Source organism: Zalophus californianus, chromosome 7 (assembly GCF_009762305.2).
Source record: "Zalophus californianus isolate mZalCal1 chromosome 7, mZalCal1.pri.v2, whole genome shotgun sequence".
Lineage (NCBI taxonomy): Eukaryota > Metazoa > Chordata > Mammalia > Carnivora > Otariidae > Zalophus > Zalophus californianus.
Window position 1 is genome coordinate 3732800 of NC_045601.1, and position 24598 is coordinate 3757397.

The 24598-nt window shown below is 43.0% G+C and overlaps 1 protein-coding gene across 8 annotated transcripts in view; it reads left to right on the plus strand.

Moving 5' to 3' along the window:
• The window catches only part of PDE10A (phosphodiesterase 10A), a 582460-nt gene that overhangs the window by 338157 nt on the left and 219705 nt on the right, over positions 1–24598 (plus strand). Inside the window, exons 1-2 of one of the 8 annotated variants that reach the window (XM_027601962.2) lie at positions 8537–8796; positions 21333–21460. The exons of 3 other annotated variants lie outside the window; for them this stretch is intronic. In XM_027601962.2, the coding sequence (XP_027457763.1) occupies positions 21424–21460 (37 nt within the window). In that variant the 5' untranslated portion in view covers positions 8537–8796; positions 21333–21423. Of the gene's footprint in view, positions 1–8536; positions 8797–20290; positions 20344–20749; positions 20882–21332; positions 21461–24598 lie in introns of those variants that run through there. 4 more of the 8 variants (XM_027601963.2, XM_027601964.2, XM_027601965.2 and 1 more) reach the window with 4 other exon arrangements.

The window sequence follows — 24598 nt, forward strand, 5'->3', positions numbered from 1 at the left end:
ATTAGTTTTAGAGAGAAGGAATCCTATGGATTAGTAACTATTGCTTCTCTTTCTCATGCCCCTTCTGGTAGCCGACCTTGCTCTCCTGCTGGGTTAGAAGGCCTGTGACTTGGGGCTGGTACTGCATAGGGTCCCCTCATCTGGCCCAAGGATTCGACCCCATTAATGCCAGTCAGAGCCCTACTTGTTCCACCCTGGTGGTTAAGCAGGTGCGGGGGTGGGGGCGCTGAGGCGTGCGGTCAGTCACGTGCAGGGAGCCTGGCAGTCAGGATAGGTTCACTTACAGTGCAGTAACAAGTGCTCTGAAAATCTCAATGGTTTAGTGTAACAATCCTGGGTTTCTTGTCACACAGAGTTTGCCATTGGACCAGAGGACAGCTTTATACCTTTTGGGGTTTTGTTTTGTTTTGTTTTTGGCTTAGCTACTTATGAGTTGGGATTATTTCTCTTGCAGTTGAAAGGGTTGAGCAACAAACATTGGGATTTTATTCAGTGGAAAGGACACCATTTCAGGAGAGAGTTACAAGCAGAGCCAAGTGTTAAAAACAATATTGGGATTGACTTCAGCACTGGCTTGGGCCCTCAGCTGCTTCCATTAGAAGACTCCTGTGAGTGAAAGCTTGAAGTTGGACTGGCAGAACTCCTTAAGCCAAATAGGAGTTTAAGGGCAGGGACTTAAACCAGAAAAAGGTTTTCTGACTCCTTGTGCTGCCATCTTTCTCTGCTTCACTATCTCTCTCTCACAATAAAGGTTAAATAGTTTTGAGGGCAACTTACTTGTAAAGCACTTAAGAAAAGGAAGGTGTGTGTGAGGTTAGTGCACACAGGAGCAGTGCCTACAAGTAGGCACTGTATTTAAAAATCCTGTGAGTTGGGGTGCCTTGGTGGCTCAGTCGGTTAAGTCTCCGACTTGTAATTTCAGCCCAGGTCCATGACCTCAGGGTTGTGAGATCGAGCCCTGTGTTGGGCTCTGTGGTCAGCGGGGAGTCTGTTTGAGGTTCTCTCCCTCTCCCATTCCCCTCCCCTCCCCCACTTGTGCAGGCTCTCTTTCTCTCTCAAATAAATACAATCTTTTAAAAAATTCCGTGAGTTATCATTTATGGCAGAAATCAATACTTGAATTAAAATCACTCTTCACAGAATAGTAGAGCAAGTCTTTGACAGGACAGGCATTTTGGCATTATCCCCTAATGCTCGCAGAAGAAATGCTAGGGTGACCCCCTTCTGTGCTCTGTAAATTCAGCTGACACCAGAGACTCTGGAACTCAGGTGGAGATAATGTCACATACATAAAACTCTCTTCATACTGCATCTGCCTGGCCTCAGTCTTTGGGACGTTTTCTAAGGCAGTGTTTCAATTATTACATTAAAGCTTCGTTGTCCACACTCAGTCAAGGATTGGGTAGTGTAGTATAGCCCCTTCCAGGGAGGAGAAACTGCTCTTTGTGACGATCAGTGTCCTATTGTCAGTGGGTTTCCAGAAGTTAACTTTTTTCTCCAAGTGGGAAAAATATTTTGAAAAAAATTATTTTGCTATTTCTAAGTTGTGAAGCAAGAAGACAGATAAAATGTGAATATACTTTTGACAAAGTAACAACAGAACAAACATACTTCCTATTGGAATATAAAGAGCCCTACATCGATCCTATTAAATTCCGATATCATGCCGATCTGGGTTCCCAGCACCCAGAGGACCACTGTTACATCAAAAATGTCCCTAACAGTCTCAAACGGCCTGTCTTCCCTGGCCCCAGCTCCTGCAGTCTCCACATCCAGCCGCATCGTGCCATACCATAGATGCTCCTCCCCAGACCTGACTTACTGTTCCGTCTCTGCCCACCTGTGTCCATTCCTTCCCTTTTGCCTACCCTCAGCTTTTATCCCATTTGCTGAACCTGGTGCACCTACTCCTCCAAGAAATGCTCTTCCATTCCCACTGTAGTCAATAGTGATGTGATATTTCTGGCTTTTGAGGTAAGATTGCATTTCCCTGCTCCTGTCAAACTTACGATCATGTGAGTTGCTCTGACCAATAAAGTGTGGAAGGAGGTAAGGTGTGCTGCTTAACAGTGGAAGTCTTTTTTTTTTTTAAGATTTTATTTATTTATTTGAGAGAGAGAGAGAGAGAGATCACAAGCAGGAGAGGCAGAGGGAGAGGGAGAAGCAGACTCCTTGCTGAGCAGGGAGCCCGATGTGGGGCTTGATCCCAGGATCCCAGGATCATGACCTGAGCCGAAGGCAGATGCTTAACCAATTAAGCCACCCAGGCGCCCCAACAGTGGAAGTCTTTAAGAGCCACAGTTTCCCATGTTTCCTTCCCCAGGTGGGGTAGTCAGTGATGTTCCAGATGAGGTTGTATTTTGAGTTCCTGAGTGAGAACAAAGTAGAGGTAAATCACCAGAACTTAAGTGGGCAAGTATAGTGAGTACAAATAAATCATTGGCGTTTTTGGTTTTGTTTTGGTTTTTTAAATATTTTATTTATTTATTTGACACAGAGAGAGCAGGAGAGCACGGGTGGCGGTGGGGGCGGGGGGGGGCGTGGCAGAGCGAGAGGGAGAAGCAGCCTCCCGCTGAGCAGGGAGCCCAATGTGGGGCTCGATCCCAGGACCCTGAGATCATGACCTGAGCCTAAGGCAGTCACCCAACCAACTGAGCCACCCAGGTGCCCCCCTTGGTGTTTTAAGTTACTAAGATTCTGGGATAGTTTCTTACTTCAACAAAACTTAGCCCTTACAGGCTGATTGATGCCTGCCCCTCTAATGAGTTTCTTTTTCCTCATTGATACTGTAACTATTGACAGCATTTTTAAGAATATACTGTGTTCCAGGCTGTGTGGAAGGTGCTGTATTTATGTCATCTTGTTAAATATTTTTAGTAGCCCTATACAAAGTTCTTTTCATCACTGTTGCACTTCTAGGAAAACTGAGGCTTGGAGATATAATAGTTTGTTCAAGGTCATGCTGTGTAACTCCAAATCCTGTACCTGTAATGGCCTTGCTCTCCCTGACTCACTTAGCTGCACTGTCCAGCAAATATCTATGAGCTCCTGATGTGTGCCCAGCTCTGTACTAGGTCTGAGGATCAAAGCATGAATCAGAAATAGTCCCTATCCACAAGATTAGGATTTTACAGAGAAGAGGAGAAATTTAAGCAATTAAGTACAATGAAATGTTAATAAAAGTGATGCAGCATAGTGGGTGCTGGAAATATTTGGAATCAAAATCTCTCTTTTTTACTGTAAGGTTTTGGACAATTTCTTACTCCCCTGCCCTCCCAGCTAACCCTTCTGACTTCTATTCTGTCATTCCTAAAATGGGAGAAGTTTCAACATTTTATAAGCTATAAAATGCAGAAGCCTACCTACCTCAAAACAGCATTAGCGTGGAATGCACAAAGCCTTCAAAGTTCCTGGCCCTCAGCAGTGTGCAATACATGGTAGTTCCCACTTGATTTTATTGGTTCAGTGGGAGATTTAGGGAGAGCACAAAGGAAGGAGCATTCCATATGAGGGAAAATGAGCAGAGAGTTTGATGGAGGAGGTGATGCTTGGCTTGAGTTCTTAAGGAAAAGTCATTTTACTCTCACCAAGGGTAGGAAAGGGAAGTACGTCCCAGACTAAGGGAAATAGCATGAACAAAATTATGGAAGATTTAGGGAACTGCAAGAAGTTTATTATTAGAAAAATATGGAGCACAATGGGGGAAGTGGTGGGAGATGAGATTTTGGCAGGTGTCCTGGGCAGACTAAGTTGAGTGCACTCTACTGCATAGGCTGTAAGGAACCACTGGAAGGGTTAAGTCTGTGCTGTGGCTTGCTCGCTTGCTTCCTCCTTTTAGTGTGGGTTCTGGAAGTCAAAGGTGGAGTTGAGGGGGTGACAGATGAAGGAAAGGAAGCCAGTTAGTGGACTGCTGTAGAGAGAGAGATGATGAAGGCAGAGGGGATGGGATGGAGAGAATAGATAGAAGCAATGCTAAGGAATTAAAATAGATAAAGATGTGTTTGTTTATAAAATTTCAGAAGTGAGGCAAAGGAGGAGCCCAGGAGAGCTGCCAAGTTTTGGATTTGGTGAACTTGAGTGAGAAGTTTGTACTAAAGATGAGGAATGCAGAAAAGTGCTGTTTTCTGAGTGCTTTTTAACTGTTAATTTTTTTGTGTGTCGGGATTATTCACTTAGAAAACTCAATGATGTGAACAGTGTCCAAAGTAAAAGGAGAAATCCCACTCCCCTATGTGACCTGGTAGTTTTTCCCCCGCATGTTTTCAACCACATGCATGTGTAATGATCACCTCAACAGAAATAGTACCTTTTGCAACATTCTTTTGTCATTTAATAGCCTAGGATGAGCAGCTTTCCAGCTTGCTGCACTTAAGCGCGCAGAGATGGAACTCCTTCATTCATTAGTGTAAAAAGGTAAGTAGTATACTATTCCATTAGGATGTTCCGTTTATTTATGTTTGCACTTGCAAGTAATGCTACAAAGGACACTCTGTGTATCTATCTTTGCATGCTTTTGACAGTACAGAAACAATTTTTTTAGAAGGTAAGTTCAGTTTTGTAATGCAGCGTCTGGGGTAGCCAGGTAACGGGCATTCAGGTGCATATGTCAGCTAGTCAGTTGGGTCACAAGGGGCTGATATTTACAAGAGAGAGCTGACCTGCTGTCAAGTACGTACGTGTAAGACGTCAAAGTGTCAATAGTGCTTGAAGCTACAGAGAATGATTTACTTATTGAAACTAGTTATTTGGTGCCTAGTATTTATCAGGTACTGTGTTATGTTTGGGATACAATGGCCAGTATCCTCACTGAGCTTTACTGCAGAGCGAGGAAGAAGGCAATTAATTATATGAATAGTTACTTGGTAAATTTACTGTTAAAAAGTGTGATAAAGGCTACAAAAGGGAAGAACTGGGTGCTAGGAGGGAACCTAATTTTTAAATTCAGTGGTAGGGCAAAGCCTCCCTGATTGTCACACATTCTTCTTCGCTAATCCTAAATACTATTTTCTTTACGTACATGTCTTGAATGTTGTACTTCCCATGTATCCCAGAAGGAACCAGCTCTGTAAGAATTGGCTTAAACAAGTAGAAGTTTTTCCAGTTTGGATGGTAATTGGTGTGGTTTTATTGCCTGCTTCATCTAATTGGGAGATAAGTGTTCCATTGTTTGCTTATACAACTTTTTATTTATTCATTTCCCAGTGGATAAACATTCAGGTAAAAGCTGCTTTACAGACAACGTGGGATTTGCCTTTTCCGCTGCATTTCTAGTACTGCTTCTGTTGTCATTGAGCCAAATGCTGCCACCAAGTCGCTCCCTGGAGGAGCACCCCTCCCATTCCAGCAGGTGTACTGTCCCTCCCTGACCTTTCTGCAAATGCCTATTATCTGAACAGTGTGGGAGGTGCTTAGAATCCTAATGCCTTAGGAGGAAACACTGTATCTGAGGACTGAGCACTTACAGGAGGATTCCCCTTTCTTACTCAAAAGGCTTCCCATTTACGGGTACTTACTGTTTTGACTAGAATCCTTTCAGCTACAACATGGGGTGTTAGAACTGTCATTTTTGCTACTTAATTTTTACTTCTCTGATTTTATGTTTTAATTATTTCTTGGTAACAACACAGGTTACATTGCCTTGGCCCTTATGTCACTTAAGTATGATACTAGTTTATAATAAATATCAGTGAGTTTTTAAGGAGTTGTCACACGCTGTAAGCCCATAAACCTTTTGGTACATGTATTTTTCCTCAGCATGGCTGCACAGCAGGATCCTGTGGGAGAGCTTTGATTGCTGTTCCAGACTTATTCATGCAGACTCATCAGATAATATATTTAAAAAAAGATGCTCATGGGTTACCAAAGGTGTTTTTAGATATATCTAAAAAGGAGGCATGTCATATTACATAACTATTTTGTTCTTTTTAACATGAAACTTGGTTTTTAGTTATCTCCCTTCTGAAAGTTAATTTTGTTTTCATATTGGGGGAAAAACAACTTCTGATATCACATAAATAAATATAATACAGACTAGCTTAGACTTTAGCCATCTATCTTTCAGTGAGAGCCTTGCATTGTATAAAGTACAATTTAGGAGCACTGGATTTTTGTGAGGTTGAACTTTATATTATAAGGATGTCTTCTTTATGAAAAAGGACACAAAAATATCTCACTTTTGCAAATATCACCAAAACTCCTCACTCAGGTCTTTCTCAGCACCTTGGCAGGGGCCTGTGCAAGTGCTAGGCCTTGAAACTTTGCTTCCTGGTAAATCTTCCCCTACTCCAAAATATTGTTCCCAGTTACTTTCCACAGTGACCAAATTGCCTGTTTGGAAGGACACTCCAGTGGTACATATATTAATTAGTCACAGAGGCCCAGTTGTCCTGGGACAACTCCTGTGGGCGGCAGCTGAATCTCTGAGTATTTGGTTGAGAAAGAGTGTGACACGGGTTGGAGTGATGGGTGGGTCCGGGACTGGTTTAATGTCTGTGTCATCACTGCCTGACGCCTTAGCTGGAGTTGCTTTCTTGATTTATTTTCCTGTCCCTGTAAAAGCTTATGGAGACTACTGGGGCCAGGCAAGTTGTGCAGAGAGGAAAGGCTGCAAGGAAAGTACAGACTGATCTCATCAACCTGCTTTGCTCAGTATACCCTGATCTTAGTGTTTTCTTCAAAAAATACTGATTGTGAAAGCAATTTTCTCCTTCATTTTCGGACATCTACCATATAACAATAATTATTGCACCCAGGATAAAGTTGGACTCCATACTGCCCTCATAGGTAAGGCTCTTCAGTATAGAACTCTTCATATTTACAGAGACTTTGAGAAGAGACAGTATAATCAGAAAGTAGTATTAATAAATTAGGCAAGCATGAGAGGTGTACTGGTTATTTGTGCACGGGAGGGCAAATAAAAACATCGGAGAACAACTACTGACTAATTGATGTAAATTCTCTGAAGGACTAAGAAGTTGTCTATTAGCAAGTTCTTCGTGTAAAAATGTCAGGGAATGGGGCATCTAGAGACGAGGAAGTCTTAAAAGTAATTACTCTTCTGAAATGAATTTGAAGGAGAGGGCAACTGGGTCTTAAAAAGTATTGGAGTCTACCAATTTTTTTTAGAGAGATTTTATTTATTTATTTGACAGAGGGAGAGCATGAGCAGGGGGAGCAGCAGAGGGAGAAGCAGGCTCCCAGCTGAGCAGAGAGCTGGACATGAGGCTCGACATGGGGCTCGATCCCAGGACCCTGGGATCATGACCTGAGCCGAAGGCAGACGCTTAACCAATTGAGCCACCCAGGCGCCCCTGGAGTCTACCAATTTTTGTGCATTGGCTTCCTCCTTTCCATCTCCTAGGGCAGTTGTAAGCATTGCATATTATAATGCCAACTGACATAAAACACTGCATAGCACATAGCAAACACTCAGTAAAGTTAGCAAATTATGTGTAATACAGAACTGTTTGCAAAACAATATTAATGCTATTGCATTTGAGTAGCTAGAGGAAGAAATATGAGATCATACTTAACTATAAATCTTTGAACACTAGATTTGGCTAATAGTGCTTTCTGTATCGGTATGTTTAAAGAATTAATTCATTTGTGAGGCCAGAGTGGAGGGAATAGACCAGGAGCAATATTTGAAATATTAGTGTGTGATTATGTGTGATACAATCCTGTTGGAGTGGTTGGAGGCAGCTTAGTAGGCCCTGTGGATACCTCTGTGGGCACGTACTCCTTCTGTGTCCTTGATTAAGTGGTCTCGGGACCTTTACTGAGTATGTGTTGTATGAGTGAAAGGTGTGATGAGGAAGTACACGGATGTAAGCCTGCCGATGGGATGCTCTGTGGGATCCAGAGAGAAAGGTAGGGTGAGGGCGTGAAGAGCAGGGAGGCTGGCAGGATCTTCCCGGAGGGGAAGGTAGAGGGGAAAGGGAGCTCTGATTTTACAACACTGAGCCCAGTAAGAAATATTTGTTATGCTGTCAACTGAAGGACACATTAGGACACACACACACACACACACACACACACACACACACACACACACACACACACAATTTGGTTTCTTAAATAGAAGCAAAGCCCCTCAAAAGACAACCCACTTTCTCATCGGATTAAGTTTTACCCTGATCTTAAAACCTCACCTTACAGAGAACTCATTCACTGCCATTTTCAGACAATCGTGCTTTAGAACTGTGCACTGGCTGGCCACTCTCTCTCGACGAAGTGGTTAGCATGTTGGGGATGCTGCAGGCCCTCTTGGCAGCATGTCCCCACGTCGCGCTGAACACCCAGGAGTCTTCCCTGGATTCCCCGAGGAGTGAAGGTGATGGACTGTCAGGTGTCAAATTCTCATTTGGGTGGGAAGTGTTGATTGAGAGAGATGAAAGCCTCTGGCTGGGGAGGGGCGGGTGAGGTGTGGTGAGGCTTAGATTCCATGGCTGGACTGTGATGTCAGCGGCGCCAAAGGGAACAAGCCTGTACTCAGCCTCCGGCAGTTGGAATCTGTTGGAAGGCGGTTGGTCAATCCTTGGCCTATGAGATCGGACAGTGGAAGACCCCACTGGTGTCAACTTTGACTCCAGGTAGACAGGAAGTAATCTAAGGGCGTGTACAAGTCTCTGCTCCCAGGACAGTCTGCATGCCTGATGCCGACCCTAGGAGTCTGGCTGCCGAAGAGGCCAGGGAGGCCGGCTTAGAGGCTCCGAGCCGGTGGCCTGAGAAGCGTTCCTGCTCCTGCCTTCGAGCCGTGGCAGCTAGTGGCTGACTGTGGTATGGCAAGATTATATGGTGAGGAGGGGGCTTGTTCAAATGAATGCTTTTCAGTACCTACTGTGTACCAGGTGGTGTGCTAATAAGCCTGTTGAAACACTCGGGGGTTGTCTGAGTAGCTCTTTGATGATACCACAATGAAACACATAGTATCTTCCTAACTCATGTGGCTTAAATGATTGAGGCAGTGACTTTAAAAGGTTTCCTCTGATTTTTCATGATTGCAAGAGGTCACGAGAAGGACCGATGGGAACAAAACCAGAACCGATTGTAACGCAGCTCCGTCTGACAGCTGCACAGGAAGGGTAGTACTGGAGAAGGCGGGTCTGCAGGGGCGCTGTGCCTTTGTGCAGCAGAGAACCATTTAGCCCAGGCGCGAGGGGGAGAGGTTGACTGAGCGAGGGCTGCACACAGAGGTCCGGCTGCCCTCTGAAGGGGAGGGCTGTGGTGCAGCTCAGGCTGCTCCTGTGTGTGTGCCTGGTCTCGCATGCCTTTGCGTCCAGCAGAGCACCTGTTACGTGTGAGGATCCCTGGCAGTCACAGTAGGGGAGGGTCGGCATACAGTTCATCATGCGTATCCTTTAAAATTCATCCCCAACTGTCCTGTGATACAGCAGTTCTGGAATGACCCAAGGGAAGAAGACATTAGACTATGTTAGGCTGGCTGGGGTAGAGCTGAGGCTGGTCTGCAAGTTCTGTAGGGGAAGGCTTGTGTCTCCCCCTGAAGGGTTTGGAGAGGCACATGTGGGTGGGTGGGTGGGGGAGCAGAGAGGAGGAAAAGCATTTTGCAGAAGGACGACTGGGGATCTCTTCCAGACAGGAGAGAGGACGCACTGAGGCAAAGGTGCTCATGATGGATTTGTCTTTAAGGTCCATAGCCACGCTCCTAGATGGTAGCAAAAGCAAGTTTCTCACCCCTCGTCCAGGATTCGTAATTTAGAGTTTTCCTAATTTATTTGAAAAAAGTATAGAGATAATGGAACTTTTTTTTTGAAAATGGATTTGATTCTACTTACTGTAGGAGCGTAACAGAAAATAGAAGAACCCAAGAAACCATTTATTGAACAATTATCACGTTCTAGACAGGATATTAAGAATTTTACATCCATTATCTTTATTAATCTTTACAGTAATCCTTATAAGATTGCTACTTTTTTAAAAGACTATTTTATTTTATTTTATTTTATTTTATTTTATTTTATTTTATTTGAGAGACAGCATGAACGGGGGAAGGAACAGAGAGAGAGGGAGAAGCAGACTCCCTGCTGAGTGGGGAGCCCGATGTGGGGCTCAATCCCAGGACCTTGGGATCATGACCTGAGCCGAAGAGACACTTAACTGACTGAGCCACCCAGGTGCCCCAGATTGCTACTCTATAACCACCACTTTACAGATCTGAACCTTAGGATGAGTCCATTGCCCAGGGTCACACAGTAGGGTCATACCATTTGTACCCTGATTACACATCAGGGGAAGAACTTCCTCTTTCATGATATGGAACAACTTCTGAAAAAATGTTTTAAGTTTGGAAAATTTTAAGTACAGTTTTGCTAAAAAGTATTTTGTTATTTGTTTTTCCTGTTTGATAAGATACTTTGATAATAAGTTGCCAATACTTTTGCCTGTAACTCTTTTTTTTTTTAAGATTTTATTTATTTGACAGAGAGAGACACAGTGAGAGAGGGAACATAAGCAGGGGGAGTGGGAGAGGGAGAAGCAGAGTCCCCGCTGAGCAGGGAGCCCGATGTGGGGCTCGATCCCAGGACCCTGGGATCATGACCTGAGCCAAAGGCAGCCGCTTAACGACCGAGCCACCCAGGCGCCCCCATTTGCCTGAAACTCTTAGAAGTTGTATTTTTAAAATCTCTTTGAAATTGCTAGTCTTATGGGGCAATCTCTCTCTCCAAAATGTGGAAATAAGAAAAGAAATTCAATATGAGTAGTAAAGTTTGCTTCCAAAATTGCACAAAACTAAATTTTACTATTCTCAGATGCAATTACAGATTTGCCAAAATATATATTGGTATTTTAGATATAACCAGTGAATTGACAGGTTTGGGGGTTTTTCCTCAAGAAACTATAAGTGGCAAATGTCTTTATTTTTTTTTACAGATTTTCATTTATTTATTTGACAGAGAGAGCGAGAGCAGGAACACAAGCAGGGGGAGTGGGGAGAAGAGGGAGAAGCAGGCTTCCCGCTGAGCAGGGAGCCCGATGTGGGGCTCGATCCCAGGACCCTGGGACCATGACCTGAGCCAAAGGCAGACATCTTTTTAAATTAGACATGTGAGTGGTTTATTGGTCTGACTCATGGCCTCCAATGAATGATGGCATCAAAGTTTTGGCCAAGTGTCTTTGCAGAGTTTGGGAGAACAGAGGATCAGGCTGGGGTTGCCAGGCTCCTGTAGTCAAAAGAATCTGGGTTTTTAGAATCAGACGCACTTGGTTCAAATTTCAGCTTTGCCAATCACAAGATACTGGATTGATTTTGAGGAAGTTGTCTAACTTCTCTGAATTTCAGTTTCTTCACCCATAGATTGGACATAATCCTAACTTCATGATCTGGATCTTGTTTACCACTCCAGCCTTATCTCCTGCCATCTTTATATGCTACTTCTCTTTCAGTATATGGCTCTCCAGCTTAGCACAGATTTTCACTGTATCACATAATGTCAGTTCTATTTTTAGTGATGCTAAATTTGCTCATTAGGTTCAGTTGGTGTCCGCCAGATGTCTCCACTGTAAAGGTATCTTTTCTCCTTTGTAATGAATAATCTGTGGGATGATACTTTGAGATGGTGTGAAATTCATACTTCTCAACACCCAGTTATTCAGGTGGTTTTAGCATTCATTGATTATCTTTGCTTGAATTATTACTTTGAGGTCTGCAGAATGATGTTTTTTTGAAAAATTTTACTCTTCTTTCCTCATTTAAGTTTTGAATTATCCTATAAAGAAGAGCTCCCCGCCTCCACTCCTTGTTAGGATATCAATATGGACTCATGAATTCCTTTTACATTCAATGTATAATAACACATTATCATATTTATCCTCTTTCCTTTATATTTAATGTGTTACAGTCCATTGTTGTACGTATTATTTCTGATCCTCAAACTGCCCTAGATTTGGCCAGTATGAATCCTTTCAAGTCCTTTCCTTAGTCCATTTCACATATCTCCCATTAGTCTTAGATATTTCTTGCCCTTCTAGCACACATTTTTCCATATTTACTTTATGCTTTCCTATCTCAGACTGGGAAACGGCCATTTCTCCAAGGAGCCCTGGTCCTATTTAATGATAATGGTATCTGGTATCCAAGACTTGAGGACTAGGTGTGCTCACTGCAACTTGGGTGTTATTTCTTTGAGGGGTTTTTAGTGTATTAGCTAAAATATATATATATTTACATGATAAGTTTAACAATGTTATCTCCAATTGAAATCCAAAACCATAGGGTTCTTTGTTACCAGGAATTGAAAAAAAATAATTATATCAAGTAATCAGTGTAGAAAGCAATTAATAGAAAGCTTATGTATTACAGGCTAGTATAATTTGGTAAGAATTTCAGCTTACACTACAAGTATTACTGGTGATTTAACGCACTTAGAATAATTTGTTTTGTGAGCTACGATAGCACAAGAAATCTTTTTTTTTTTTTAAGATTTATTTATTTGAGAGAGAGAAAGAACACGAATGGAGGGGAGGGGCAGAGGGAGAGGGAGCAGAATCCCCACTGCGCAGGGAGCCTGACGTGGGCTCGATCCCAGGACCCTGAGATCATGACCTGAGCCGAAGGCAGACACTAACCGACTGAGCCACCCAAGCTCCCCATGATAACACAAGAAATCTGAGGAAGGTTTTTGTTGTGTCTGGAATTTTGACTTGATACTTTGCATCCTTAACTTACTCAAAATGACCTACGTGACTCATAATATTAGTGGCCTTATAAGATGAATAGTTTAGGAGTACATTTGCCATTTTAAAATTTCTTAAGTTATAGTGAAAATCTATTAAAACATAAATATTTACTAATAAGGCTTTAAAGATACTCCTGGGTGGCTCAGTTGGTTAAGCGACTGCCTTCGGCTCAGGTCATGATCCCAGGGTCGTGGGATTGAGCCCCACATCAGGGCTCCCTGCTCGGTAGGAAGCCTGCTTCTCCCTCTCCCACTCCCCCTGCTTGTGTTCCCTCTCTCGCTGTCTCTCTCTCTCTCTCTGTCAATTAAATGAATAAATAAAATCTTTAAGAAAAAAAATAAAGATACTGAATGTGACTAATGTAATGTCTTACTATTAGCTGTAGATTTTGCTGATGCAACAAAATGCAGCAACAAAATGCTGATGCATTTTGATTTTTATAAAAATTTTTATTTTATTGTAATACCTCATTTGTGCTGGTTTTTCTCACTTTAGAATATTGAATCATCAACTTTCCTAATTAGGTCATTTTGAACTTTATCAAATATATGTGAGGATTTCAATTAAGACCATTTATGCTATAATGAACTTTTTTTGTGCGATAGTAGCATTTTTGTCTATTTGTATTTTAAATAGGTATTTGAGATCTTTTTGTTATGAACACATAATATAGTCTTTTAAATAAAAAGCATTGATGAATGAATGGGTCAGCTTTGTGGATTAAGTTCCTTTCTTCTGGCAAATAGCATAAAACCCATTGAAAGCCATTTCAGGAGGTTATATTCTTCATTTATGTCAGGCTACTTTATACTCAACAGCTACTTTTAACATTTTAAAATATCTTTTGAAGAGCTGTTTAAGCTCTTCGATTGTGAGTCCCAAGTGTGAGGTGAACTTGACATTGCCTTATGGCCAAGATTGCGGAGCAGGGCAGGACCAGATGAGTAATGCTTGTGGTGGTTCAGATCTCTGGCAACCCATTCCATACAGCTGTGGTTCTTGTTATTGGAAACCCTGGGCTTTGAGTGAGAGATAGCAGCCAGTACTGACAGGTTTACTATAGTAGAGCAAAGCAAAACAAAAACAATAAACAAATAATTTCTACATTGACACTGACTATAATTGCACCAGTTTTATGTCAAGTATAAAACTTAAACCTCATTCCAAGTTCTGCCTTGAAAAAATAGCAAAGGCACGCTGAAAATACTTGTCAGGCAAAATGTATTCAGCTATTTCTTGAGCTTGGAAAGAAAAGCCCCCTTTGTGCTGGCTATTAAGATTTATAGACAAGGGTGCCTGGGTGGCTCAGTTGGTTAGGCGACTGCCTTCGGCTCAGGTCATGATCCCGGAGTCCCGGGATCGAGTCCCACATTGGGCTCCCTGCTCAGCAAAGGAGCCTGCTTCTCCCTCTGACCCTCCCCCCTCTCATGTACTCTCTCTCTCATTCTCTCTCTCAAATAAATAAACCTTAAAAAAAAAAAAGATTTATAGACAAGGTTGCAGTGCAATTCCGTTTGACCATGCTAATTTATAATGAATTATGCAGTCTTTCAGTTTCCCCCCCTTTTCACTCCACCCTCTGCTCCTCCTTCTCTTCCCAATAAAAATACCTCTTTTCTTGCTTTACTGCTTTTATAATCCAGACGACTAATACAATATAATGAGAAAGTATCTGGGCAAAGCAACTCTGTCTCATTTTCTAATTTATTTTGATTTAAACACTTTGTTAATTGAGGGGAAATAACTGTAAAAATCTATGATTTCATCATGGTTATTGTAATTGAGTTAAATGTCTATACTTTCTTAAAAAACAATGCTTTAAGGGGTGCCTGGGTGGCTCAGTTTGTTAAGCATCTGCCTTCGGCTCAGGTCACGATCCCAGGGTTCTGGGATCAAGCCCCACGTCGGGCTCCCTGCTCCGCTGGAAGCCTGCTTCTCCCTCTCCCACTCCCCCTGCTTGTGTTCCCTCTCTCGCTGTGTCTCTCTCTGTCAAATAAATAAATAAAATCTTTAAAAAAAACAAAACAAAAAAACCCCACAATGCTTTAAGTCATACTGAGTGTCTGCACAAATATCCAAATCTTAAATGAAGGCGTTTTACTTCCTATTATCTTGGAATATGTTTGACTTGATGGCAGGGGAATCAGCAAAATTATAAAGCTAACTTTATTTCCCTCACTCCCCAATAGTTAAATACCACCAAGAACTTTTTCTAATATTAAGCCAAGGTTGAGGGGATGGGGGAGATCTTTTCTCTTTCAAACTAATAACTTAGTTTGAAATATATAGACATATAGTTAAAAAAACAAACAAATGAAGCTGTCTAGTTTTTACAGCAGTATTTAGCAACTTTATAAATTATCTTAACAGAAGATACATTTCTGGTTGATAATATGAAAAATATAAAGGCTAATAATATTAGTTAAAATAGAATAGTCACTCAGTTTTATAGGAGTGGCAACAAAACCAAAACGTAAAGAAAGCATTGTACTTGCAGTAATTAAACTCCGTTTTGGTTGCTGGATCTCTGAGACCTACACGGCTCTGACAGTTACCTGGCAGCAATGTTTTCTGGGTGTTTCTGTGTGCGGAGGAGACCTTTACAACGTGCTTCACTTCACTTAACCTCCGTCATTTGAACCAGAATTCTAAAGAGGCAGAATTAATCGCCCCTCTTTCCTGGAAGACATGTGAAAATTATGTCTTGTCTTGTCTTGTTTTTAAGTAGCACTTTCGCAAAGTACTTATGCCTTAGTTCTTCTGTCATATGTATCAGTAAAGAGGAAAAGAAATAAACCATTCATATGTTAACTTTGGGGAAACCTCCAAATTACCTGAAACACTTGTTGATGGATTTAAAGTCAACTCATCCAAGGTCATACATGATAATCTGACAAACTGGGACCAGAAAGGCTTTTTGTGGAGGAAGCCTTTTATGGCTACATTAAATGTAGCATTCTATGCTGTCTACTATAAGATTGACCAAATCTTGTTAGTTGTTATTTCTAAGAAATACAACAATTTCAGTAGATTTGTTAATGCTGTTTGTAAAAGCTTTAAGTAGCAGTCTGCATGTGTTTGAATCTTTTCTAACTCTGCTGTCAGGTGCTCTATGAAAATAAGGTCCCTTCCTGCCCGCCCTGATATACAGTCTTTTCCCTTCTAAGGTAGTAGCCTGGAGTTTTCCTCACATTTGGTCCTCAATCAGTATGGGGGGGCGGGGCCTGGAATTTACTAACTGCTAGGTTTCCTCCAATTTTTACTTGATAAAACATACAATGGTTAAATTTTCCATCAGTTCTGCTCGTGTTAATAAAATGAAACAGTGAATTAAATGGGAAATTTCTTCATCTTCTTAGGGAATAAATACCAAAATTTATAGCAAAAATAACTTATCCCTATATAAGACCTGAGAGCCTAAGGAAATTCCTCATTTTGTTTTCCTTAAACTGCTGCTAAGGACAAGCGATTTAACTATTAAACTAAAATTTAAGAGCCAAGTGTTTGCTATGTTGAATTGTTCTAATTGGTTTCCTCCCATATATACTTTAAAACAATTTGTACTCTTGTCTTTTTCTTTCCATTTTCCTGTGAAGCGAATTACTTGAGCAGATGTAGTGCTGTGTGCAATACTGTGACGGTGATAACATTTGGGGTCCACCAGAATAATCCAGGCTAAGCTCTTTCTCTCAAAATCTTTAATTTCATGTTTTGCCACATAAAGTAATATTCACAGGTTCCAGGAATTAGACATGGCTATCTTTTGGGAGGTCATTTTTGGGCCTACCACAGTATTTGACTTTTTACCTATAAACTGTTGGAGGTAGTAAGGTTGAGAAGTAGTAGGAGAATGGGAATTAGTATGGAATCTGAAGGCTCATTTGAAACATGGCTCAGTTACTTATTTGCTGTGTAAACTCTAGCGGGTTAATCTCTTAGTCTTCCTTTCTTCTTCTGTAAAATGTAGACATGATAGCAAATGTATCATAGGGTTATTTTGAAGATTAAATGATTTAATAGATGGAAAGTCAGTAGAATAGTGCCTGGTACATAGTAGGCCCCCCAAAATGTTGATGATTGTTATCACAAGCAGTTGGCTCAGAAAAGTTTTGCATAAATGAAGCAGCTGTGAAAGTTGGTACTTGGTGGTGGATACATTTGATATGCTTTGCTTGTATTCACCATAGTTCATTATTTGCTACATGAAGGAACAGTGGCAAGATACCTAGGAAAACATAGTTGTGTTATCTTTTGTTTGGCGGGGAGGGGTTCTGGTGGGAATGAGACTTCTCAATGTATTCCTTTTTTAGACTGTTTTAATTTTTGAATGTATAACAATCTGAAAAGACCAACAAAATAAAGGAAGTGCAAGAAATGAAAGTTCAGAGAGGATCATCTATACTTGACTATATAGCTAATAAAAATCCCCAAAGAATAAAATTTGGAGTTTTTTTGGTGTCTATTCCTATGATTCATGAATCCATGTTGTTTCTTTTGATATATATGGTGATTTTTGTTCTTGAGTTCAAGTTTTATATTCAGTATGCTTTCTCAACAACCTTTTGTTGAATTTCATTTTTAAACATAAGTAGATTTATTAAGACTTGACAATTAGATCATTTGATAAGGACAAACTCACCTTAGAAAACTGTACTTAATTTGAAATACAGACCTTTAACTTATTAAACTGACATAGAGAATTGTAAAGTATAATGATTTAAAACATAGGCTTCTGTGTATTTACGAAGCTCTCATCATATAGTTTTTATTTTTCCATTGGTTTTGTTTTTTTAACCTTGCATTAACTTTAAATGAATGCTTTCACTGCAGTTCACTTACTTTTTATTGTATCACACTGTACTTCTAGATACCTTATTAAGATCAGTAATGACAACTCAAATAGCCTGCATGAAGAAATCTGTTTTTGGTGAACGTATATATGCCTTAAATAATTGGCACCTTACTTTGTGTGGGCCGCCTGGGTGGCTCAGTCGTTAAGCATCTGACTTCGGCTCAGGTCATGATCCCAGGGTCCTGGGATCGAGCCCCGCATCGGGCTCCCTGCTCAGTGGGAAGCCTGCTTCTCCCTCTCCCTCTCCCCCTGCTTGTGTTCCCTCTCTCGCTGTGTCTCTCTCTGTCAAATAAATAAATAAAATCTTTTAAAAAAATGTGTTTTGAACACATTTTCCAGTTAGTTTTTTAAAGTTTTACAGTAGCCCCAGGGAGTAGGTGGGTTAGGCATAGCTAAGGTCTTTTATCTTTGTGTGTTGTTGTTATTTGCTTGTCTCCTCAGCTTGAGTAAGAGGCAAGGACAGTGTTTTTATCATCTCTAGATTTCTAGTACCTAGCATATTGTTCGTGCTCAAAAATAGTTGTTGAATGTACAAATAAATGTATAGTTGGGGGAAGAGATAAGAAAAATCACTAAAATTACCGTTAGTGATTTTTTCTAGGCGTATGTGGTAAATAAATGAAATTGCCACAACAAAATTCCTTGTCCTTGGACTTCTAGTCGTTGCTCCTCTCAGAACGACTGATTGATTCCTTTTTTCTGTTTTAAATATGATATCAGCTTAGGACTATTCAAACCCTTTGTGCCAAATGGAAAAAATTAAGCCCAAGTAGGATTTAGCACTTTTGCTCATCAAAATAATCAAAGGAAAATTCTCAAAGCTTGAATGCCTTAGCAGCACATTATGAGAAATTCAGTTTTATTTATTCTGTTTATCATAAATTTTAAGTGATATGCTTATTCCTCTCTGTCTTAGTCAGTTTTGGCTGCTGTGACAAATACCATAGGCTGGGCAGCCTAAACAACAGACATTTATGTTTCCTGTTCTGGAGGTGCAGGCTGATTGGGTTCCGAGTGAAAGCTACCTTCTCCCATTATCCTCACAGGGCAGAGAGAAAGATAGTCTCCCCTGTCTCTTCTGGGGCACTGGCTGTCATGAGGCTTCTGCCCTCATGACCTCATGACCTCCCAAAGGCCTCACCTCTAAGTACTAAAACACTGGAGATTAGGACTTCAGCATATGAATTTTGGATAGTCCATATTACTATCCCTCTGTCAAAGTGTGGTGATAACTCAAATTAGTATTAAATGGTCCAAGCTGTTCCTCTCGATCATAAGGCTTCAGAAGACAACCCAATGTTCCTGCTTTTACAAGTGCTAAGAGATATGGACAGTTAGAACTGAACAGCTGACGGGCCTTTTCCCCTGGTTTTCTTCCCTTACTGTCACCATAATGGATCTAAAAAGGAAATTAATAATTTATTTTCATCATCTATTTTTCTAACTTAGTAAACTTTGTAAAATTTAACACCTCCAAATTTGAACTTACCATTTTCATTGGCAGTAGGTGGTTATGCCATACACACAGCTTCCCAGGCTTGAAAACTAGGGCTCATCTTCATTCTCATTCACCAGTGACTGACCACCTTTAGTCAGTTGTGAAGTCTGGCGCTTTTCTCCCTTTTCCTTTTCGCCTCCTCATAGTTGTTCTAATACTCTGCTCTTTGTGGTCTCTGACACTGCCACGAACACCTTGAGGCCAGGAGTGGTACTAACATCTTACCATCATCCAGCACAACCCGATGCACAAACATGGTTGACTTCTAAGCAGTTAGCGCTTTAAGGCAGAAGTAGGTAGAAATCAGTTGGAGACTGACTTTATACCACGCACGTCAGAACAGAGGCAGAAGGGCAGGCACATTGGGTTGGAGACAGCTGGGGTCTAGGTGCGGTTTTCATGAAGTCCTGAGAGTCGAAGCAGAGCCCAGGGAAGCAGAGACAAGGCTGTGTTTGCCACAGGTCATGGAGGTGCTTCTGTACCTCAAGAGTTTTTCACTTTGTTTTGAGACCGTGAGGCACTGATTAAGTGCTGTCTTTTTAAATATAAATCTGAAACAGATTGTTGTCCATTGGCTTAAAATGCACTTTGCTCCTGCCCTACGATACGGTCGTTTCACTGGGGTGCGGCATTTACAAAAGAGAATCTTACGTAAAGTTGGCGATCTTCCTGGATCCTTGTGGGGAGGAGAGGGGCTTGGGGAAGAGCAGGGAGTCCTCATTTAAAAATAACCTTGACAGCTTCACAGTCCGGGGAAGAAGAGACCCGCGGCCGTTTAAACGAAAAGGGGTGCCGGCTTCCCTCGGGCCTGCGGCTCTCTGCACTGCGGCGACTCAGCCACTTCGGGGAACCCAGCGGTTAGTGCTAAGTCCGGCGGAATTACCGCCCGCGTTCCACCCGCAGTTCGCGGCCCTCGGAGTGCAATCCCATGCCTGCCAAAGCAGGTTCTTGTGGGCGCTTTCTGCAGCCAGGGTTAGGGGAGAGAGGCCAGAAGAGGCGGGAGGAGGCGTGGCAGGTGCAAGGAGCTGTGGGGGTTGCACCTTTAAATAGCCTTGCAGGTGGTTTTGTTTCTTTAGCCCATCCTCTAGCTGAGGGTGCTGGATTCGAGGCGTCGTACCCACGTCGGTTGGAAGAAGGCGTCTCGGTGTCATCTCGGTCCCATTCGGCGGGGTGCACATCTGGGAGGACAGCTCGGCTGCACTTCCGGCGTGCGCGTGACGTCACCGGAAGTGCCTCGCAGGCACCTCCGCGGCGTGGGAGCGAGGCGGCTGGCTGGCGGGGCGTGAGTGGCGCCCAGGTAGGGTCTGGGTAGGCCTAGCCGTGGGGGGCGGCCGGGCCACCTGGCACGACCCCGCAGGGAGCGGGGCGAGGAACCCGTGCGTGGGTCGCTGACGGGCTTGGGCACACCCGCCCAGCCGGGCTCCCTGGTTCCTGGTGTCCCGAGGCCATGCAGGAATGCGCTGAGGCACTCTCGCGTGGAGCGTGTGGTGCAACGGCCGGCCTCCCCGAGGGTCAGTGCGCGGCCCCAGGGGCCCCCCAGCCGCAGACGGTGGGGTTTGTTTCCCGGTCCCCAGCCATGTGCTGTGAAGAGAAACTGACCTAGAGTCGGAAAGACCCCAGCGCAGGGAGGAGGCTGGAGGGCCGCCTCATAGGACCGCGTCAGTGTGGGGTACCCTGTGGCCACAGTAAGGCAAACGTGTGTCTAGACCCGGAGGCCCCGAGGTGGGGCAGCTCCGGGCTTGATGAATGTAGCGCCTCGTTGACGTTCTTAAGGATGCCCTTGTTTGCTCCTCCCGCTCGGCTCTGCGCCTTGGCTCTGCTCTCACGGAGGCGAGGTGGGTGCTTCCGCGGGCGCCTGGTGAGCACACGGGGAGGAGAGCGGCCTTTCCTGTGCAGTGGCTCCCCAGAAGACTGGCAGGGGATGACATTGTTGTCGTGATTGAGTGGCCCCGGCAGGGTGTGTCCCGAAGTGGCCACAGCCACCTTCCCTGATGTGGAGAGAGGCAGATGCTGTCTCCCGGGTCCTGATCAGAGGCAGTCACGGGGGGAAGGGGAGAGGCCGGAAGGATGCAGGAGTGCGGTGTAAGTCATCCGAGCAGGGTTCAGCGGTTTGTGCGGACCGGAGCGAGCACTGAGGGAAAGAGCGGACTGCAGGACGGCTGGGATGTGGAGCTTAGCTGGGTGGAGGGGCTTCACTTGGAGATAGGGTCCCCGAGAGGGACAAGATGCAAGAAGGGGGTGTCAATTATCTGATAGTTATTTGATTTTTTGTTTTGTTTTGTTTAGAAGCTAAAAGTATAGATATAGAAGTCACCTACAGAGATGTTACAGTTGAAGACATGGGGGTAGAGAAGACTTTGAAGGAAAAGAATGTAGAATGAGGATAGAAGAGAGGAAATCCAGCATTTTAACAGGTGAGTAGAGTCTCTAAGTCAGCGAAAGACACTTGGAAGGGCCTTTTAGACAGATAGCAAATTAGTACTTTGCAGCGCTAAGTGTTAATCTGCCAGTTTATCACAAAATTATCAATTGGCTGAAACTAGTTTCATTCATACCCTGAAATTTTCGGACATCAAGTCAACTCCCCACATCATGGTTAGCAGGATTTCATTGTGTTAAAAAGGTTGCAGCGTTAATATCAGACGGGTTAGTTTTAACAGGTTTTAAAGGTTTCTATTAAGTTGTAGTTGGCTGTTTTTCATTTGACTTGTCTTAGGATGGTGGTTGGTCTTTCGAAGGCTTTGTTTGCTTTAGGTAAGTTGATTGTTGGCTAACTGACCTCTGCTGTGTTATGTAGGAGAAAGTATCCAGAAAGCAAGAGACGGGTTAGTAAGACCCGAAATTGCCGAGTCCAAGGAGATGAAGGCAGAGCTCATGATATTTAACTGTCCAGGGAAGTTTAGCTTGTATTTCCCAAAGCAGTTGCAGCGCCATGCTGGGGGACTGATGTCACAGTGTGGTGATGAAGGCTGAATCAGAGTGAAGGGCACCACAGTAAGCACTGGACTGCCAGTTTGATGGTGAAAGAGGGAAAACTAGAATGTGTGACGAGTTTACCAGGCTTGCGGGAGGTTGTGTTGCTGTTGTTTCAGGATGGGGGGCAGCCTGAGCATCTTAGAGGTCTGTGAGAAGGGGAGAAAGAGAGTTTGAAGACCTGCGAGTGGGAGGGGCGTGTGGGTCCCCTGACCTTGCAGGCAGAGCTGGTGGAGGCGAGGGAGAAGGAGGGAGAGCATGGAAATCGGGTAAAGGTTCAGAGAGGTGTCGAAGAGGAAAAGTGAAGGAGCCTCTCAGGAGAATAAAGGTCAAGCTTTGTGTCAGGGAGATGATGATATGTGTGGATGTCTGGTACAGGGAGTCATCTAGGGAGAAATAAAGGAATTGGCACAGCTACGCATGTTAGTCCAAACAATGGGAAAGGCCTGCGGAAGGAATTGGATGATTGGGTTTACCTCGTGCAGGGATGAGCAAGGGATTCTGTGGTGGTAGCTAAGGCATCATTGCAATAGTTGGCAACAGTTTTCAAACTCAGTGGGGAGGCCGAAGTCAGTTCAGGTGGCGGAGAAGGCAGGTGAGCAGGGATGGGTGTGTCCAAGGGGCAGAGAGCAGACTCAGTAGGAGCGAGGGCTAGGACGAGGTGTGTCAGTCCGCTGGGCCGGTGTGACACAGTGCCCGAGACTGGGGGGCTGAAACAGCACGTGTTCATTTCTCACAGCCCCGGCTGGGGGTCAGGATGAAGGTACTGGCTGTTCCAGGTCCTGATGAGGTTCTCTTCCTGGCTTGCAGATGGCCTTCTTCGTGCTGTGCTGCGTCCTCACATGGCATCTCCTCCCAGAAGGCCACTGATCCCACCGTGAGGGCCCCACCCTCAGGACCTGATCACCTCCCAAGAGCCCCCCCGTTCCAGATAGCATCACGTGGGGGGTTAGGGCTTCAATGTGAATTTTGTGGGGGGGTTACCTTTCAGCCCATGGCAGAAGGTGTGGTCAGTGAGGGAATTTTTGTCCTGGAAGGAGAGAGCAATTTTTCTTCATGGTTTATAACATCGTGACTTCCAACCTATAAAGAGGAGTATCTGGGTGTGAATTAATTATATTTATTTTATTTTATTTTTTTATTATTATTTTTTTAAAGATTTTATTTATTTATTTATTTATTTGAGAGAGAGAATGAGAGAGAGAGAGAGAGAGCACATGAGAGGGGGGAGGGTCAGAGGGCGAAGCAGACTCCCCACCGAGCAGGGAGCCCGATGTGGGACTCGATCCTGGGACTCCAGGATCATGACCTGAGCCGAAGGCAGTCGCCCAACCAACTGAGCCACCCAGGCGCCCTGATTATATTTATTTTAATTTAACAGGCAAGCTTGAAGGAATAATAAACAGTAGGTTTAATGTAATTTTGTAAATCTTTTTTATTAGCTGTATAACCAGGAAGATGGTGTAATTTATGAAGTAAAGTACAGTATTTTGAGATAGCTGTAAATCATGGTATAAATGCATCATAATTTTTTTAATACAGAACTATTTAACATACAAGCTGAATCGAAACTAGTGAAAATGTTTGGTCTTGGATATTCAAAATATAAGTTTATTACCTTGGCGAAATTTTTAATTAGCAAATATGATGCTTTAAATATTTAAAATTTAAGGTAATTTTTAAATCAACTCTTTTTAAAAATTAACCGTGGGTAGTTTTTATAAGGCAGTTTTTCTCTTTCAGGAATTTCTCAATCCTGGTCTGAGTGATGTGACTGTTTGAGCCCCACCTGGTCATTGAGTGTACCTCTGCCCGCCTTTCAGATCTTAGAGATCTGTTTTTAGAAATAAAACACTGATGAACACTTGAAAGCAGTTTTAATTTCATTCTCAGCCCCCAAACACATGTTTTAATGGAGCTAATGTAAGTGTTACAAGTATATTTTCTAACAAATTGCTTTCTCTTTAACTCTTCTAAATGGAATATAATGGAATTACTCTTCTGGAGCTATAACTGTGACATATATTTGCATAAGTAGAGGAAGTTGTCATATAGAGCTAGAGCACCCTTTTTAAAAAACGTACTCACTTTCTTGGGGCACCTTGGTGGCTCAGTTGGTTAAGTGTCTGCCTTCTGCTCAGGTCATGATCCTGGGGTCCTGGGATCCAGCCCTGTTTCCATCTCTCTGCTCAGCGGGGAGTCTGCTTCTCTGTCTCGTACCCCCCCCCCCGACTTGTGCGCTCTCTCTCTCTCTCTCTCTCTCAAATAAATAAATAAAATCTTTTTATTTTATTTTATTATGGTATGTTAATCACCATACATTACATCATTAGTTTTTGATGTAGTGTTCCATGATTCATTGTGCATAACACCCAGTGCTCCATTCAATACGTGCCCTCTTTAATACCCATCACCAAGCTAACACATCCCCCCACCCCCCTCCCCTCTAGAACCCTCAGTTTGTTTCTCAGAGTCCATCGTCTCTCATGGTTCGTCTCCCCCTCTGATTTTCCCCCTTCATTTTTCCTTTCCTACTTTTTCTTTTTTTTTTTTTTTTAACATATAATGTATTACTTGTT